Source organism: Alexandromys fortis, unplaced genomic scaffold (assembly GCF_014885135.2).
Source record: "Alexandromys fortis isolate MF-2015 unplaced genomic scaffold, M_Fortis_MF-2015_v1.1 scaffold_46, whole genome shotgun sequence".
Taxonomy (NCBI): Eukaryota; Metazoa; Chordata; class Mammalia; order Rodentia; family Cricetidae; genus Alexandromys; species Alexandromys fortis.
Genome location: NW_026067919.1, coordinates 9,596,977 through 9,616,514, shown reverse-complemented (window position 1 = coordinate 9,616,514; position 19,538 = coordinate 9,596,977). Strand labels below are relative to the sequence as shown.

At 36.5% G+C, this 19,538-nt stretch overlaps 1 protein-coding gene across 4 annotated transcripts in view; it reads left to right on the top strand.

Moving 5' to 3' along the window:
• Positions 1-19,538, top strand: part of Wapl (WAPL cohesin release factor) — a 67,610-nt gene that overhangs the window by 18,650 nt on the left and 29,422 nt on the right. For 3 of the 4 annotated variants that reach the window (XM_050140568.1, XM_050140570.1, XM_050140571.1), the window contains exon 4: positions 2,798-2,916. In XM_050140568.1, the coding sequence (XP_049996525.1) occupies positions 2,798-2,916 (119 nt within the window). The remainder of the gene's footprint in view (positions 1-2,797; positions 2,917-19,538) is intronic. The other variant, XM_050140569.1, reaches the window with a different exon arrangement.

Here is a 19,538-nt window from a genome sequence, read left to right as displayed (position 1 = left end):
ATTTTGATTTCAGATTGGTTTCCAAACTAGGGCCTCACACATAATAGGCAAGTTCTCCCACTGAAATATAACCCTGGGCTTGCACTTGTAAATTTATGTGAGAATTTTAAACTGTTCAGTCTTTGGGACAAAGATATCAAACATCTTGGTTTAGGTTTGAAAATCCAAATGTAGTGGAGGCATATGGATAGATTTTGAACATTTAGAACTGTAGTGGTAACAGATGGTTTTAATAAGGGAAGTACTCAAAAGAAATTAATTAAACCCCTTTGTAAGTAGCACAAAACTAAAAAAAAAAAAAAAAACTTTTTTTTTTTTGAAACATTCTCAAACACTCTTAAATTGTGATTTCATAAGATTGAGAATTACACTGGGCAGGTGACTCTCTGTGAGTTGGAGGCCAGCCTGGTGTACAGAGTGAGTTCCAGGACAGCTAGGGCTACATAGGAATCTTGTCTGGAAAAAATAAAACAGAAGATTGAAAAGTACAAGGTAAACATTCTTTTTTAATAATAAAAATTTGTCTCTATAGATTGTAGGCCCAATGATAAGGTTCTCTGAGGAGTTGAACCTCTAGTGAGAGATGGATACAAATACACTAAGTAGCTCTGCTATAATTAAGCCTTTATTTGACAAGGGCTGTGTGTAAAGGATTCACTGTTTAGTGAGGAAGAACTTCTGAAAGCTACTGGTCTTTTCAATCAAATCTTTTTTATATTGCTTCAATTGTTTAAAAAAAAATCTTTGTCCTGCTAAGTTTGTAATTGTGGTAAATTAGAATTTCCATTGTATTTGTGAGTTTAGATTCTTAAATACAGTATATCATATTTGACATTACCTGCTACTTAGCTCTTTTTCGACCTAGAAATAGTTTGCTTGATTAGAATTACTATTTCTGTTGTTGGGCGTGATTTGTACAGGAGAGATAGGCTCTACCACTGAGTTACGCCCTCAGCTCAGATGAGATTCACCCTTTGTTTTAAACTGGAATTAAAGCAGGAGCTTCTAGAGCCTCTTTACTCTCCAAAGAAGTATAGTCAACGTTTATCCAGTGTTGTCATCAGCCTCTTGAGAAGATCACAGTTTGCAGCAGCTTTACTAGATCGGAGACAAAATGTTGTGCAGTACCTGCACTCATGTCCTGCTGCAGTTTATTTGGCATTTAGGCTCAGTTGTATAGGAAGTAATTTTTCTTATTTGCAGTTTAGAATCTGTTTTTACATCTTGGAGTAATACAACTTTTAATTCTTAAATGTGAAAAATAGGCTTACTTTGAGAAATGAAGTTGGCATTGAATGTTTTAAACTAAAGACCACTTGGATGAGAAATACCAAGTTGCAATTGAATCTTGATATAATGTGTGAACCAGTAATCAATTTTAAAAGTTGAGGTGGAGGGGCTGGAGAGAGAGATAGCTCAGAGGTTAAGAACACTGACTGCCCTTCCTGAGGTCCTGAGTTCAATTCCCAGTAACCACATGGTGGCTCACAACCATCTATAATGAGATCTGGTGCCCTCTTCTGGCCTGCAGCGTACATGCAGACAGAATGCTGTATACATGATTAATAAATAAATCTTTAAAAAAGTTGAAGTGGAGAAATGTCTTCCCTTTCTTCTTCTATGTTAGAAGAAAATGTTTGTAACCTTTGAGGAAGTAATCTAATTCTTTAGTAGTTTCATGTGAAGACTCATAAATCATTGAATTGCATTGTACTAGCCAGGGATCTTTGTTATTTTGTTTTCCTCCTGACTCAACCCTCCAAGTGCTGGGATTATAGGCCTGTTGCACCACACCCAGAGATTTTGCATTTTAAAATTTATTCCTTTATGGGACTAGAGAGATGGCTTAATAGTTAAGTTTGTTCTTGCAGAGGGCCTGGTTTCAATTCCCAGCACCCATTTTGTGGTTCACATGGGAATCTGATGACTTTTCATTTCTGCAGGCTCCCAGGCAAGCATGTGGTTCACATCCATGCATGTACGTAAAACACTGAAATGCATAAAATTAATCTAAAAAATTTTTAAAAATGGTTATCTTTGTAGAAGTCAGCATCCTCTTACACAGCTTGAACAATGTCTTTGACTTTTGAGAGCCACACCAAAAGTTACTTATCTTGCATCAAAGCACTCTATACCCCCAACTATTACAAATGGGCACTGGAACTATTACTGTGGGTATTGGAAGCATGCAGCGTTGAGGGCAGACCACCTAGATTTGGATTTTGGCTCTTTTACATCCACCCAATTGGCTTCTAGCAAGTATTGTTTTAAGGCAACATAATTTCATGAACTTAAAATATAGAAAAATGTAAAACTTAGATAATAGTTGATATTTATGAGTTTGTATAAATTATATATCTAGCAACTGTATATATCGTGCAGTTGTGATCTGTGAAGTTCAAATTTTATTTTGGAAAAAATTTTAAGCCAGGCATGGTGTTGCATGACTGTAATTTCAGTATTTGGGAGTCTGAATGAAGCAGGGGTATTGCCGTGAGTTTGAGGCCAGTTTGGGATGTATAGTGAATTCCAGACCAGCCTGGGCTAGCTACAAAGGACCATTCTTAGTAAAAGAGAAAATATTTGACTTTTCTTTTAACACAAAATAAAACTAGAATACATGTGTAACAGGTAGGTTTTGAAGTAGAGGGTGAGGGTTAGAATACTTTTCCAGCCATTATTCCTTTTAATCTTTCATTCACACCCCTACCTCCAATATTATGTTTAAAAAAATGGCCTTAAGTTTTCTGATAACTTGAAATACTGGAAAGCTAGCTAGTTTTGATTACCATTTCAGAAAACTTGGATTTTACAGAGGACTTGCCTGGTGTGCCTGAGAGTGTGAAGAAGCCCATAAATAAACAAGGAGATAAATCCAAGGAAAATACCAGAAAGATTTTTAGTGGCCCCAAACGGGTAAGTAAAGCTCTACTATTGGTGATTATTTTATCATTTATTTATCATTAGAGGGCTCATGTCTTAGGGTTTCTGTTGCTATGAAGAGACACCATGACAACATTTAATTGGGGCTAACTTACAGTTCAGAGGTTCAGTCAGTTGTCATCATAGAGAGTCATGGTAGTGTACAGGCAGAAATGGTGCTGCTGAGGTAGCTGAGAGTGAATACATCTTGTGCAGGTAACAAGAAGTGGTCTAAGACACTACACTGGCATGAACATATATGAGACCTCAAAACCCACCCCCACAGTGACACACTTCATCCAGCTGGGCCATACCTCCTAAAGCCTAAAGTGGTAGTCCTGGGCTATGGAGCAAGTTTCAGGACAGCCAGGGCCACAGGGCTACATACAAAGAAATGTTGTCACGGAGTGGTGTGTGGAGGGGAGCCACTTTTGGGACCCCCCCTTTTTTTTTTTTCTCCCAAATCACCACTCAATCTTTAATTTTTTATTGAGAAGTTATCAGCAAGCCATTGTGGCAGTGTTTCTCACATGATACCTGTAAATCTTTTTTTTTTTTTAAATATACCATCTTAAGAAAAGTATGTATAGCTATCTATATATATCTATATCTATAATTAATCACTTTTCTATGCTCTAGAATATTGGTTGTTCAAACGTAACAATCAAGAGGTTGTTTGCGAGCTGAGACTTGCTGCTATTCTGCCTTATAATAGTCTTCTGCCACATATTGCTAGCCCAGATAAAGACCAACATGCAAAATACTAAGTTCCAGGTGCTTTCATGGCATCCTCAGATTGAACATTGTAAAGTCAGGGATTCTTCTGTGAGCCTGTCTTTTTGAATCTCTTTCTCTTTTTTCCCCAGTTCTTACTTAGAGTCAGACCATTGTCCAGCTTTTTCAGTAATACAAACTATTTTGCATTCCATTTTAGATTCTTAGCAGCAGTGCAGGCTGTATCAATTTCCCCCATTTACTAATTAGACAGAAGCTTTTGTAGGCTAGGTGTGTTGGCGCATACTTTTAATCCCAGCATTTGAGAGGCAGAGGCTGGTAAATCTCTGTGAATTTGAGGCCAGCCTGGTCTACATAGTCTACATAGTGAGTTGAAGGCCAGTCAAGGATACATAGTGAGATCCTGTTTCAAAAAAAAGTTACCATAATAGCTATGGAATAGTTATGCTTTTATCTTCATTTCTATAATGACTACTGAATTAGAAAACTCTCTGCATATGCTTACTAGTTGTGTGTGTGTGTGTGTGTCATGTGTTTGTTTTCACGTGGGTGTGTATGCATGTACCTATGGATGCCTGAAGATTGTATTAGGTATCTTCTCTGTTGTTCCCTACCTTTTTTTTTTTTGTGTAGCTCACTCAAACTGGAGTTCTCAGATCCAGCTAAACTTCTACTGGCCAGCAAGGCCCAGGAATCCTCCTTTCTCTACTTTTCCAGTGCTAGGATTACAAGCTTGTATTGCCTGTCAGCTTTTATGTAGATGCTGGAATTGATCTTAGGTGGTTAAACTCATATGGCTATTTCCCTAGCTCCACTTGTCTGTGTTTTGAGAAATGTCTAATTGAGTCTTTTGTCCTTTTTTTAAAATTGAGGGTAATTTTTTTTAATGTTTAGTTGTAGTTCAGTAGATTTCTTAAAAAATTAAAAGTAGAACCACCGTACTACCTACTTGTCTCACTCTTGCACACACACACAAAGTACTTCCCTGCTATGCAGATATTTGCACCCTATAGCCTGCTTTATTTACTGCAGCAAAGGATTTGGAATAAGCCTGGTTGTCCATCAAAAGATGAATGGATGTTTGGTGTGTGTGTGTGTGTGTGTGAAGTGGAATACTATTCAGCTATAAAGAAAAACGTAATAAAAATTTGCAGGAAAATGGATGGACTTAGATTAGAATGTGTAATATTAGCTGAGGTCATACAATCTCATGTAAATGTCTAATTCATATTCTGATTTTATCAGAAGTTCTCAGAATATCTTTTAATTCCTCACACCTTCCAACTACAGCCTTTATCAACTTGGTATATTTAGTTCTTAAGTATACCTTATTTAAATAGATTCTTATTTAAAATAATCCCTTTCACTTATTAGGTGACTGTGATATTTGTCTTTAGGGCTGTTCTACATTTAGAAGTTCACTATAATCTCCTTGATATTTAATTTGCTTCACTATTGGCTTAGGAGTCTGTAAATTAATAAATCTATATTCTGAATTAGATTTAGGTTAAACTTTTTTTTCATTTTTGTAGACTGTGCTTGATGATAATTGTCTTTGTTTGCATTTGAAGCTGTATATTTTCTGGTTATTCCACTTTTAATGTATTTTCATTTATACCTCCACCTATTTTTCCACAGTATGGGGGATTGAATCTAGGGCCCTGTATATGCATTCTTGGCCTTTAATATTGTTTAAACAACTAACAAAAGTTGGGATCATGAGCTTTTTTTTTTCCTTTTATAATCTAATTAGGTCTTTTCTGACACTTTGTGAATATCTTATTCTGCTTTGTATCTTTTAACTCGTTTGCATCTAGTATTGAACGTTGTCTTAGTTACGGTTTATTGCTGTGAAGAGATATTTTGACTAAGACAACTTACAGAAGGAAGTATTGAACTGGGAACTAGCTTACAGTTTCAAGGGTTTTAGTTCCTTATCATTGTGACTGGGAGGGTGGCAGCAGGTAGGTGGGAATGATGTGTGGAAGCTAAGATCTCATATCTGATCCACAAGTTGCAGGCCTAAAAGGAGGGGAAGAGAGGGAGACACACACAAACTTGAATCTTCAAAGTTCACTCCCAGTCATGCACCTTTTCTAAGGTCATACCTACTCCAACAAGGCCATTCTTCCTAATTCTTCCTACACCATTCTTAAACCATCACAAACCCTATCACCATCTTTTGTTACACTAAGAGTTGCTGACTGGAGAAAAATTTCAAATTGTTTCATCTACACTTAGTAAATGGAATAATATAATAGTCTCTCCTCATTGATGCATTAAATAATTATTACTTACTAGTATTGTTCATAGTAAAGTAAGTCATGCATGACACCACTTTTCTGACAAATCTAAAAGAAGCAAAATGTCAAGAAATAGGTAATGGCACAGAGGCAAAGGAAATGGAGATGTTGGTAAAAGGTACAGTGAAGTAGAATTAGTAAATCTTAAGTCAATATATAACAGAAATATAGTTAATATTGTATATTGGAAATTTGCTAAATGAGTAGATTTTAGGCCCTCTTAACCACACTGCAAAAAATAATTATGGAAGGTATGGATAAATTAATTTATCAAAACATTTTGTATTCCTTAAATATGTATAATAAACTTTTTAAAAAACTTGTTAAATGTAGTATGATAGGTTTTGACTTTTCTTTGTATGCCCTAGTTATTTTAGATTTGACTATTGGTAACTGTTTCTAGCTCTTTTGTTCCTCTTATGTAAACCCATCATCTTTGAGCACTTTTTTTTCTGCACAGGAAAGTGACTGAGATTCATTGTGTACTTTAAAGAATTAAATTAAATTAAGTTAAATAATTCATTTCTCTCATTTCTCATAGGACTCTTAGTTTTTTTTTTAATACAACATAAATACTTAGACTATCTGAGTGTTAACTATGTTCATTGCTAATGGGCACTGTCATTGGACAGCCAGGAAAATAATTTATAAGTTTATATGGATAACTTTACTTTAAATTTAGCAAAACATAATTTAAAAATTAGTTTTTATTATTATTAGTGGGTTGGGGGAGAGGCCACTTACATGCCATAGTACTTGTATGGAGGTGAGAGAGCAAACCTCTAGAGTCAGTTCTCCTATTATGTGATCTAGGGATTGAACTCAGGTTATCAGATGTGCATAGTAAATGCTTTTACACGCTGAGTCACTTTGGGAACCCTGATGTGACAGAATTTTGTATTTGGCTTGCTATAGCATCCTGTGTACACATAATGACCATATTAAACTGTTACTAATGATAATTACTGGGAACAGTAAGTAGTGATTTTTAGACTTTGCAGTTCTTTTTGCCCTTGGTATTTTACTGAGGATGACTGGTCAGAAGCTGGGTGTGGCAGCACACATCTGTAATAATTAACACTCCGGGAGCTGAGACAGGAAACTTGTGGCAAGTTTGAAGCCAGCCAGGGCTACATAGCAGAGACCCTGTCTGAAATCTTTTTAAAAGCCAGGCAGAGTGCCATAGACCTTTAATTCCAGCAGAGACAGGCGGGTGGATCTCTTGTTTGCTCAAGGCCACTCGGTCTCCAAAGAGAGTTCTAGGCCAGTCGGGACCATATAATTGGAATTTCCCTCCATTTTTTTCTTTCTTATTTATATTTAATTTTTGGTATTGTTTTGCTTTTGTTAGTGATCTAACTCAAGGCTTCATACATTTTAGGCAAACACTATACACTGCATCCTTATGTTCAGTTTTTAAATTTAGTTTTAAATTTAATATTGAGAGATTTTGCTTTACTATTCACACAACTTAAAAAGTTAATAGTGTACATGCACTTGACCTGATTTTGGAGTAATTTATCTGGCCTAAAGTAAATCAGGTCATGGAAAACAAGTCGGTAGCAGACCTATTTGCAGCTGTATGGACACAATATTATAGTGTCAGAAAAATTAAGGAAATTACTGCTGATTTTTTTTTTTTTAATTTAAGAAGCTATGGGATTGAAAGGTGTGTGTTGTTGATGGGAGCCCTTAATCCCAGCACTTGGGAGGCAGAGGTAGGCGGATCTCTGTGAGTTCAAGGCCAGTGTGGTCTACAAAGAGAAACCCTGTCTTGAAAAAAAAAAAAAAGAAAGAAAGAAAGAGTATGTGATTCATCACACTTGAAAGAAAACCTTGTTGTAACATAGTATTTCTAATATTTTATTCCCTGAAGAATTTAAAGAAATACTTCCTCCTTTTGTATGAGTAATTAGGATTAATAGAAAACTAAATTTTTCAAGTAAATTTTATGTAGATTATCTTTTAGATACCATAGAAAGGGGTGTGAGTGGATGTGAGAAATATTCTCAACAGTTGTAGAATGGCTTCAACTTGCATTTGTCTAGTGCTTCCTCTGATTCAATTTAGTTGCCATGTTTTTGGTAGGAATGCCAGAGAAGATACTGTGTTCTCATTGCTTTAAAACCCTGTTAAGTACACAGAGCTATGAAACATGTAAAAAATGTACACTTTTTGTTGTTAAAGACTATGGTCTTAAACCTATTGCCTCATATTTAGGGCCTTGCACATCCCAGACAATCCATCTTTACTTCTGACTTATGTATCTCTACTCCTCATGCTGTGTTTTTACATATGATTGCATACCTAGTTTTGTAGAACCTAGAGTTCATGCTGGTACTTTCACTTCTGGTCCAACACCAGGTTTATTCTGCCCTTCATGCTTATGTATTTTATTTCTCTTTGTTTACAGTGAGAGAGCTGATTGTTAGTATGCTTAACCATATATTTGGTCCTAATATTTGTCCACAGTACACACAAGTTACTTCACCTTAGTGATACAGACAGACATAAGCTAGCCAAGATTTTCCTTTTCTCCACCTTCTCATATTAGAAACAATAACTTTCTTTACAAAATGAACCATTTTTAGATACTTACTATTTTGTGTTTTAAGTATGTGTGCTGCATGTATGTGCACCGATGTGTATGCCTGGTTCTCTAAGGTCAGAGGAGTTTGTCAGATTCCTTGGTATTAGAGTTATAGATGACTATGAACCACCATGTGGTTGCTGGGAACCAAACCTAGGTCCTCTGCGATCGCTCTCAACTGTTGATCCATCTTCTCCAACTCCACATTAATCTTATTAAGTTCATCATTATTGCAGTTTTTGCCTTACCAGGAGTATAGGAAGGACTTGTTATATTAGGATTGAGGATTGCTTGGGGGGTTACATGCTACAGAAAAATAAGAAGGGTAAAGAAAACTGGTTAAAAAACTGGTTGAAGTAATGGCTTTAAAAAGTCATTTGCTGGACTTGAGAATTGATTTGGTGGTTAAGAGCATTCTTGCTCTTCCAGAGGACCCACGTTTGATTTCCAGCACCCACATGATAGTTCATACCATTAGTTCAGCATCTGAAATTCTTGACCTCTGCAGGCTTCATACATGTATGTGATATATATATACATACATGGATGCAAAACATTTATACACATGTTAAAAAATAAACCAAAAAAGAAAAGTCATTTGTAGTTAGAATAATAAAGGGGCTTTAGAAATTGAATTTGAACATAACTGTATTTAACCTTGGTTAGGTCTTATTGGTGATCATTGGAAATTCTGGTCCTTTTTGTTCAAGAAATGTTAAGCAGTTTCTGATTTCTGGCTAACATTTCCCTACCTCCCTTAGTTGCAGCTGTCACAGAGATCATTTCTTCTGCTTGCTCTGCCCACTTAAATTCAACTCTTCCTTACTCCTGTCCGCTTTTAGGGCAGTGTTTTTATAATTAGCCAGAATCACCTTGTGCTTGGAAAGTTGCATTTTTTTCTGGGATGTTGAGGTCATCTTGTTTACAATTAATACTGCTTCTGCATTTTTAAAACTAATATAAGATCAGTTGTTTCAATTTTCAAATATTTCTACCATTACTTTTCAGTGTTTCTCTGTAGTTTAATACCAGGCCCATCTGGCCCTATCTTTGGTCTGACTTTCTAAGGAACATTTTGGACTTAAATTTTTCTTTCCTTCTGTCATTCAATATGACACTACATAGTAAGCTTCTGGGCAATTGGATTAAAATTTACTTCTCATTATAAATCTTGAGTACATACTAATTTGTACTAGAAAATTGCAATTGTATGAGCCTGCAATTTTAGAGTTGTATATAGCTTTATATTTTATAGATTCTTTTTGTTTGCTGAAATTAATTTATAAAAGTTTTCAATTTAAAAACAGAATATTGTTAACTGAAGAGATTTTAAAGGACAACTCCTCCCACATCCCACCCAAGAACAAATGTTTCTTCACACAGTGCTGGTTTTAGCAGTTAGAACTCACTTTCCCAAAACAGCTTTTTTTTTTTCCCTTCCTTTTTTTTTTTTTTTTTGGTCCAGTGTATTTACTGAGTGTTGCTTTTGTCCTGTATTTGGGATTTACCTACCATTTTAGGATTCAGACACGTAGGTGGTGGTGATTTCTAAAAATCAGAAGCCTGAGATATTAATGCATATGAAGCCTGAATTAAAGATAGACTGGAATTGGTGTGATGGTGGGAAATGCTTGCAGAGTATAAAGTTACAGGCCATCCAGGTATGGAGGCACATGCCTTTAATCCCTGCACTCAGGAGGCAGAGTTATGAATTCAAGACTGGCCAGTCCATAGAATGAGTTCCAGGACTGCCAGAACTACACAGAGAAACCCTGTTTCAAAAAATAAAAAAATTAAAAAAAAATTAAAAGTCATGGCCATCTATTTATAATTGGTAGCTTGACAGTCCAGAGTAGTTTAATAAGAGTCAAGTGGGTTCTGGTTGACTCTGAGCGTGGAAGAAGGTCAGTTCTTTTGGCTTTTCTTCCTTGTTTCTTTATTCAATGTATGATCTCAGTACTAGCTGATCAGGGATGCCAGAAGAAATAAAAAGGATGTCTTTTAATGTTTGCTGGAATGTTTTTTTCCAGACTGGAATTTTAAATAGTTTTATCATTATCTTTCTTTTATAGAAATACCATTTGAATATCAAACTAATCATTCTTAGTTGTTGATCTATGTAAATAATAAAATAAAAATATGTAAATAATGAAGAAAAATTTTTTTCTATATAAGTCCGTTTTTCTTTAATGTTTTATTTTAAATGCTACTAAAGTACTACTACTCTTAGTTTTCCTTCCTTTGGGTGCTGTTTTAGAAAAGTGTATATGAGTGTTTTGTCTACATTCATATAAAGGCATTTTGTATATGCCTGATACCTACAGAGGCCAAAGAGAGTGCTAGAGCCTCTGGAATTGGAGTTACAGATGGCTATGAGCCACCACATGGGTACTAGGAATGGAATACAAGTCTTTTGAACTTGTAGCCAGTGACTTCAACTGCTAGGGCATCTCTCCAGCCCTAGTTCAAGTTCTTTTAAAATTAAAAAAAATGAGGCCTCTCCAGAGTGATGGCTCAGCAGTGAAGAACACTGGCTGCTCTTTCAAAAGACATGGTTTTCTTTTGCAACACCCACATGGAAGCTCACAGCTACCTGTGACTCCAGTTCCACAACCCTCTTACGGCTTCTAGGGTACCAGGTGCTGGTTGTTTGGTCCCTGTGACATGTTTCTGTCTTTCTGGAGAAATTTCTCACTTTCTGAATAATACAGTTTCATCTTGTACTATCTGCTAAGGTTTGGTACTGAAAATTAGTTCAAGAGACCCCCAGAGACTAAATTTTGTGCACTAGGTATGCTGTCATTAATTTTTGGCTCTTTTGACATAGGTAGAAACATGCTTATATACAATGACATATAGACACTCATGTAGATCCATACATGTCTTGAGTTCACACAGATATCTTCAGTATCAACCCACCCCCACGATTTTTTCATGTCTTTTGTTGTCAGCAAGCATTAGCACCTTGTAAAATAAATCATCTGGCATAACCAACTTGTAACAACAGTTCTAAAAAAGCTATTTGCTTATTTTACTGCAGTAAAGCCATTAAGATACTCAGGGTTTGGGATTGAGGTGATGGCTCAGTGGGTAAATACATTCTGGGCAACTATAAGAATGGGGTTTTAGATTTCCAGGGCGGTGGTGGCGCACACCTTTAATCCCAGCACTCGGGAGGCAGAGGCAGGCGTATCTCTGTAAGTTCGAGACCAGCCTGGTCTACAGAGCTAGTTCCAGGACAGGCTCCAAAGCCACAGAGAAACCCTGTCTCGAAAAACCAAAAAAATAAAAAATAAAAAAATTAAAAGAAAAAAAGATTCATAGTAGTGCCTATAACCCTAGCATTGTGGAGTTAGGAGTTGGGTGGATCCCAGGAATTCATTTACCATCCAGTCTAGTCAATTGGTGAGCTCCAGGTTCAGTCAAAGACCCTGTCTCAAAAAGTAACATTGGTTTGTGTTCTCTGCAGGCTTACAGACACAAGTTGTTCAGAATTTGTTTACTTTGCCCATTAAGATCAAAGGTGTAAAGTCGATTGCTATTTTCACATATTACTTGAGGTTAGTTCTGTCTACTTGCCTCTTGGTCAGTTGGTCTATCTTTCCTCATTTATTTGAAATATGAGTAGGTTTCTTGGTTCTGTTTTTAAATTTTAGTCTTTTACATACTCTTTCCATTCTTACTGAATGGTATGTAGAACATTAACATTTTTCCAAAAGTAAAATAAATATATAAATATGTACATATATGTATAGTAAGTTTAGTTAAGAGTCACTGTAGTTGGTTGTTTCATTCTTTTGGCTTTTTTGGGGGGCCTGCTGCTGAGCTCCCGAAAATCACACACTGAGGCTTATTCTTTCTTATAAATGCAGGCCCTTAGCTTGGCTGCTTTCTAGCCAGCTTTTCTTATCTTAAATTATCTTATCTACCTTTTGCCTCTAGGCTTTTACCTTTCTCTTTTGTAATTCTTACTTTCACTCTTACTTAGTGGGTGGTTGGCCCCTGATTCCTCCCTTCCTTGTTCTATCTTGCTCCTTCCTTTCTTCAGATTTCTCCTGTTTAAACCCTCTGCCTGCCAGCCTGGCCTATCCTTTCTCTTGCTTTGCTCTTGGTGGTTCAGCTCTTTGTTAGACCATCAGGTATTTTAGACAGACAAAGAATCACAGCTTCACAAGAGTTAAACAAATGGAGAATAAACAAAAGCAACACACCTTAAAACAATATTCTTCTATAACATGTCACTTCATTTGAGATTTGTTCCACCCTCCTCAGCACTTGTAGGGACCCTGCTTTATTTTCTGTTTTCCTTTTTATAAAAACAACCATATTCTTTCTTACTAACTTTTTACTAAAAAGTAAAAGTTAGTTTTGTTTTAGTTTGTTTTGTTTTTTGTTTGTATTTGTTTTAAGAAAGGGTCTTACTGATTGTGTCCTAGGCTGAACTGGAACCTTGTATATCTCCTAAATCCTCCTACCTCAATCTCCCAAGAGCTCACATTGTAGGCTCATGCAACCACACCCTACTTATATGGGCTTTTTATTGGTGGTGGTTTGTTTTTGAGACAGGGTCTTACTAGGTAGCCTTGATTACCCCAGAGCTTGGTATCCAGACCATACTGGTTTTGAGTTCATAGAGATCTCTAAGTAGAGGTTTCTCTCCCACCTGTCAGTTCTTGAATAACCAATCAGAGGCTTAATATTAATTACAAACTGTTTGACCTATTACCTCTGGCTTATTATTAACTAACTCTTATAACTTAAATTAACCTATTTTTATTCTATATTTTACCACAAGGCTCGTGGCTTGTTATCTTACATCTTGTTTCCCTGGCAGCTGCTGGCATCTCTCTGACTCTGCCTTCTTTCTCCCTCTGTCTCTGCTTGGATTTCCTGCCTAGCTATATTCTACCTTGCCACAGGCCAAAGAAGCTTCTTTATTAACCAACAATGATAAAACATTCACAGAATACAGAGAGGTATCCCACATATCTCCCATTTTCTGTCTAATTAAAAAGAAAGGTTTTAACTTGAATATAGTAAAATTACATATAACAAAACAGGTATCAAGCAAGAATCGCAGTTATAATATTTTGTCTGTTTGTATTTGGCAAAATTAAAATAGTCTCATCTATCCTATCTTTGTGAGTCTAAAGTTTTATATCTAATTTATCTTTTATTATAACGAAGGGAAACTATAATCATAACTAATCTTCAACTCCATCAAAGATCCCAGAAGGATATAATATTACCTAAGTAAATAGGAAGTATTTTGTAAGTTACTTTCAAAACTAGAAATGACAGAGGCATCTGGCTGCCTGGACGGTCACCCAAAATTCTTCTGTAATCTTGGGGCATCCATATTCAGCCTACAGGCCTCGAGTATCTGGCAGATTTCTCAGTGAAGCAGAAAATTTGAAGGACTATCCTTCTTATTTTGGCAAAATTTGTCTGTCACTTTCCTCTGTGTCCTGCTGAATGTCTGGCAGACTCATGAAGTAGGAACCCTGAAGGACTGCTTTGTGGGTCATGCATGTCCGTTTCATACTGCATGCAGTCAAGCAGTCCAGGCAGAACAGTTTCTTACCCAAATGACTAGCCTTCCCACATTGAAAGCAAACTTCATAAGGAGCTTCTTCAATGCCCATCGTCCTTTTGAAATAATTAGTGCTTCCAGAAGCAGACGTGTCTCACTGTCAAGAAAAGTCTAAGTTCTTAAAACATTTTAGATGCCATATTCTGTAGGTCTTTGAAGTGTTTGAAGATGAAATATGCCTGCATATCTAGAAAACTAACATGACTATAAGTTTGACTATTATAGATGACTATTAATTTGTATTCCTTAACGATACATTATATTTTTAAATGAGCTATATAAACATTATACCTTAAGCAAGACTAGAAATATACATGTAGCATCATAAAATTGACCTTAAATTTGTACCAGTATACAAAAATCCTTTAAACAAGAATAGAAAAATGCCGGGTGGTGGTGGCACACTCCTTTGATCCCAACAAGGGAGGCAGAGGCAGGTGAATCCCTGTGAGTTCAAGGCCAGCTAGTTCCAGGACAGCTAGGACTGTTACACAGGGAAACCCTGTAGAAAAATTTAAAAAAAAAAAAAGAGAGAGAGAGAAAAGAATAGAAAAATATATAGTGTAACAAAATTAACCTTAAATTTTGTATCACTGCACCAAAATCTGTATCAAAGCTAAATATCTGCAATTAATAGTTGTCTTTTTATCCTATATTCCCCTAAATATAATAAACATTCATAACCTACCAAAAAGCATCTAAAACTCTTGGGAATGTGGACATTGTTTTCTCCAAACTGCTTCCTGCTGTCTGTGGAGAAGTATTTTTGTTTTGTTTTTCGGGATCTGTTTCTCTGTGTAGCATCTCTGGTAGCAGCAGCTAAATCTGCCACACAGTGTGCCTCTCTAACCAGAGGCCTGTGTGAGACTGTGGAAACCTGTCACACTGTTTAGCTTATGGTGGCTGGCATCCAGCTCCATCTTGCAGTCAGCCGTTGGGAGATGCATCTCTGTACTGTTGCTGACGTGAGACTGTGAGACTAGGAAGCTCAGTGAAGCTCCATTTCTGTGCATTCAGAACTTTTTGTTTTTAAACTTTCTCTGGCCCTATGGAAATTTGAGAGCCCTGCATTAGGTGCCATTTGTAACTAACTGAAGGTTTCTCCTCTCTTGCCTGCTAGTTCCTGAATAACTGCTCCAAGGCTTAATATTTATTACAAACTGTTTGGCCTACTAGCTCATGCTTATTATTAACTAGCTCTTACAACTTAAACTTATTTTTATTCCATATTTTACTGCAAGGGTCATGGCTTGTTACCTCACATCTTGCTTCCCCAGCAACGGCTGGCATTTCCCTAACTCTGCTTTCTTTCTCCCTTTATTTTTTTTCTTGGATTTCCTGCCTGGATATTAGCCAAATCAGCTTCTTTATTTACCAATGGTAATAAGACATATTCACAGCATCCCACATTGGATATCTGCCAGCCTCGTCCTCAGAGTGCTAGGTAAAGGGTGGGTGTCACCATGCCTGGGTTATAAGAGAGATTCTTTTGTACTTTGCTTATTTTGCTTAGTAAACTCTCTTGGAAATCATTTAGCATTTGCTAATTCTTCCAAATAGTAATAATGTAAGAACTTGGCTTCAGATTGCTTTTTTACTTTAGTTGCATTCTTTCATATGCCAAGCGTTTATATTTAAGCTACTTTTAAAACATTTTTTAAAATTTGTATTTTATGTGTATGGTTGTTTTGCCTGTATGTAATTCTAATTCTGTGCACTGTGTGTAAGCCTAGTTCCTATTGAGGCTAGAAGAGGGCCTTGGATCTCCTAGAATTGGAGTTGGCAGACTGCTGGGATCTGTTGTGTGGGTGCTAGGAATCAAACCTGGGTTTTTAGGAAGAGAAGCCAGTAAGATCTTTATTTACCCTTGAGCCATCTCTTCAGCCACCCCCCCCAAGTTTTTCTTTGTTTCCCTAGTTTCTGTTTATGTAGACATCCCCTAATGTGTTGGCTTTGTTTTTCTTCTTTTTTCTTTCTCTTTTCTTTGCTACTAAAGCATTATACCCAGACAGACAGTTATATATTTCAGCACTTTGAACATTTATTAAATGGACTTATGCTAATTGAATTACTGGTGAGAATATATTGCTGTGTTCATAAAATCTTTGGATAAGTCTGGGTGAAGTATGGCTTCTGCTTTTGTCTTTACTATAGAGTTATTTAGAACTCATGAATTTAGTCTTGTTAAAATAAAAGTCATGCTATAAAAACGGTGACCCCCCCCCCAACACTTTTAGAAGTCAACTCAATAGAAAATAGCAAAATACTCTTATTCTTTGCTCTTCAGGAAGGAACTCTACTTTCTTCTTTTGTAAACGATTTGATTTTATGTGCATTGATGTTTTGCCTTCATGTGTGTAATTGTGTGTTGGATCCCCTGGAACCTGGAATAACAGACAGTTGTGAGCTGCCATGTGGGTGTTGGGAATTAAACTCAGGTCCTTTGGAAGAACAGCCAATTCTCTTAACTGCTGAGGCATCTCTCCAACCCCTCAACTTTACTTTCTTAAAATTTATAATTGTAACTCAGTGAAACCGTGTGTTAAATCACACTCTTGACATTGTTATCATAAAAAAGTTTTATTTATGTTTTCATTGAAACTGTCAATATATAAATAAATGGGTTAGTTTTTCCTTAAGTGTAGTTAATTATTACATGTAAAACTTTTGTTACATATACTCCTGGAGAACTAAATAAGAACGATGACTGTCTGAAACATGACTACCTGGTTCCAAATCTTTAGAATGTTAGCATATTCATGAAAACTCTTTGCTATTCGTTCTAAGTTTTCTTCTCTTTAGATTGCAGAGCAAACAGAAGCCATAAATTGTCTGACAAAGAGTAAAGTTATGAAATCTAATAATGTGTTCTCACTCATAAGTGGCTTTTAGACATAAAGCAAGAAAAAACCAGCCTACAATTCACAATCCCAGAGAATTTAGATAACAAAGAGGACCCTAAAAGAGACATACATGGATCTAATCTACATGGGAAGTAGAAAAAAACAAGATCTCCTGAGTAAATTCGGAGCGTGGGGATCATGAGAGAAGGCAGTAAAGGAAAAATATAATTTAATAAAAACAGTAATTTAAAAAAAATAAATTTGATAAATGTGCTGTGTATCCGCTTTTAGAATTTGAAAAAAAGAAGAGATTAACAATAACCCTGGTTGTACAGTATGAATGATCTAATTAATTAAGACTTAGCTATATTTTTACGTGATATTTGTGCTGATTGCTCTGTAGCTGTTCTTTTTAAAACCCAATTTTAGTTATTCTGCAAGTCACTTTTATTATGTAAAATTAGAATGTGACATCAGATGATATGTTGTTTATATTCACCATTCACATTTGACCAAGTAGAATTCTTGTATCTTTTTTTTTTTTCTTCCCATTTTTGAGACAGGGTTTCTCTGTAGCTTTTGGATCCTGTCCTGGAACTAGCTCTTGTAGCCCAGGCTGGCCTCGAACTCACAGAGATCCATCTGCCTCTGCCTCCCAAGTGCTGGGATTAAAGGCATGTGCCACCACCACCCAGCTTTTCTTGCATCATTTTTAGAATGCCCTTTTGAGCTCAGGATCAATTTAGTGTTCTTTCTCCTTCTCTATCACCTATATGTTATTTAAGTAGATTTATTTAAGTAGATTAAGTAATTTTAGTAGCTGTCTTCCCCTGTAATAAGCCCTGTAACTGGTCAGAGAGATGATGGCTTAGTAGTTTCATGGTGGCTCACAGCCATCCAATCTCAGGACATCTGTTGCCCTCTTCTGTCCTCATTGGGCACTAGACAAAACATTAATACACACACATAAATCTAAAAATTGTACAGCCTTATAACTATAAGATTTGTAAATGTCAGGGGAAAGTTCTGATAAGATTTTTCTTTACATTAAAATGGTAAACATCAAAATCTTTAAAATTATAGACTCATCAAATTGCATGCTAAATAGTGTATGAGTGACTTTTCTTATTGTGAGAAAATCCCCAACAAGAAGCAACTTTGAAGGTATAATCAATCAATCCATCATGATGGGGAAGTCCCAGCAGCAGGCAGCTGGTCACACTGCATACCCATTCAGGAAGCAGAGATGATTAGGTGCCAGTGCTCAGCTCATCCTCTCCTTTTTATGCAATCCTCGACCCTTAGAATTGTGCTGCTCATATTCAAGGTGGGTCTTTTCACCTCTAATTGGGTAATCCTCCATAAATAGACATGCATAGAGGCTTGTTTCCCTGCTGATCCTAGATCTTTCCAAGTTGATAATAGCAGCAATCACATTTATCTATATATAAATAATTTGGTTTCTCAAGACAGGGTTTCTCTGTATAACAACTTTGGCTGCTCTGGAACTGACTCTGTAGACCAGGCTGGTCTCAAACTCAGCAATCTGCCTGCCTCTAGTGCTGGAATTAAAGGTGTGTGCTACCACTATTTGGTTCCTCCAAACTGTTATTATAGAATGTTTCAATGCCAGCTTTCCTTTTGTTGGTTGAGTCCCTGTATAGTTGATAAACTACTCTCCTTCTTCCCTCCCTTCTTCTATTTGTTTGTTTATTTGAAGGTGCTGGTATAGGCCAACATTAAATATCTATCGATAATATTTAGTACTTAACATAGTAATTAGTGTTTTGCCTGCTCTTACAGTGTTTTTATTAAGAACCTTGAATTACCCTGTTTTGTTCTGTGGAGAATTAGCCCTTTTCTTACCCCTAAGATTATTAGCTAGAGTCAGTGCATTTTTAAAAGAAATAGAATTCGGGCCTGGAAAGATGGCTTAGTGGTTAAGAACACTAATTGCTCCTCAAAAAACCCGGGTTCAATTCCCAGCACCCAGAAGGCAGCTCACAACTCTCTGTAACTCATAATTGTGGTACTATAAGCAGGCAAAACACCAATACTCATAAGATAAACAAAAGAATTTAAAAACAAATCAAAATCAGTAGAATGTTTGTGTTTTGAAACACTCTTCTAGGTTTCTAACTTTATTACAATGCTAGATATGGAACAAGGGGCCTTGTGCATGCTGGGCAGGTGCTCTGCCAGCCACCCTTCCAACCCAGGACACAGGCTTACACTTAGGTCTTGAGTGTACTTGAGGTACTTTAGAGGTTGCTCGAATCAACCTTTTTTTTTTTTTTTTTGGGTTTTTCGAGACAGGGTTTCTCTGTGGTTTTGGAGCCTGTCCTGGAACTAGCTCTTGTAGACCAGGCTGGTCTCGAACTCACAGAGATTCGCCTGCCTCCGCCTCCCGAGTGCTGGGATTAAAGGCTTGCGCCACCACCGCCTGGCTTCGAATCAACTATTTTTTTTATATAATTTTTTATTGAAAAAAAAATTTCCAAAAAAAAAAATGTCTGCCTCCTCCCCGCCTCCCATTTCCCTCAACGTCTCCC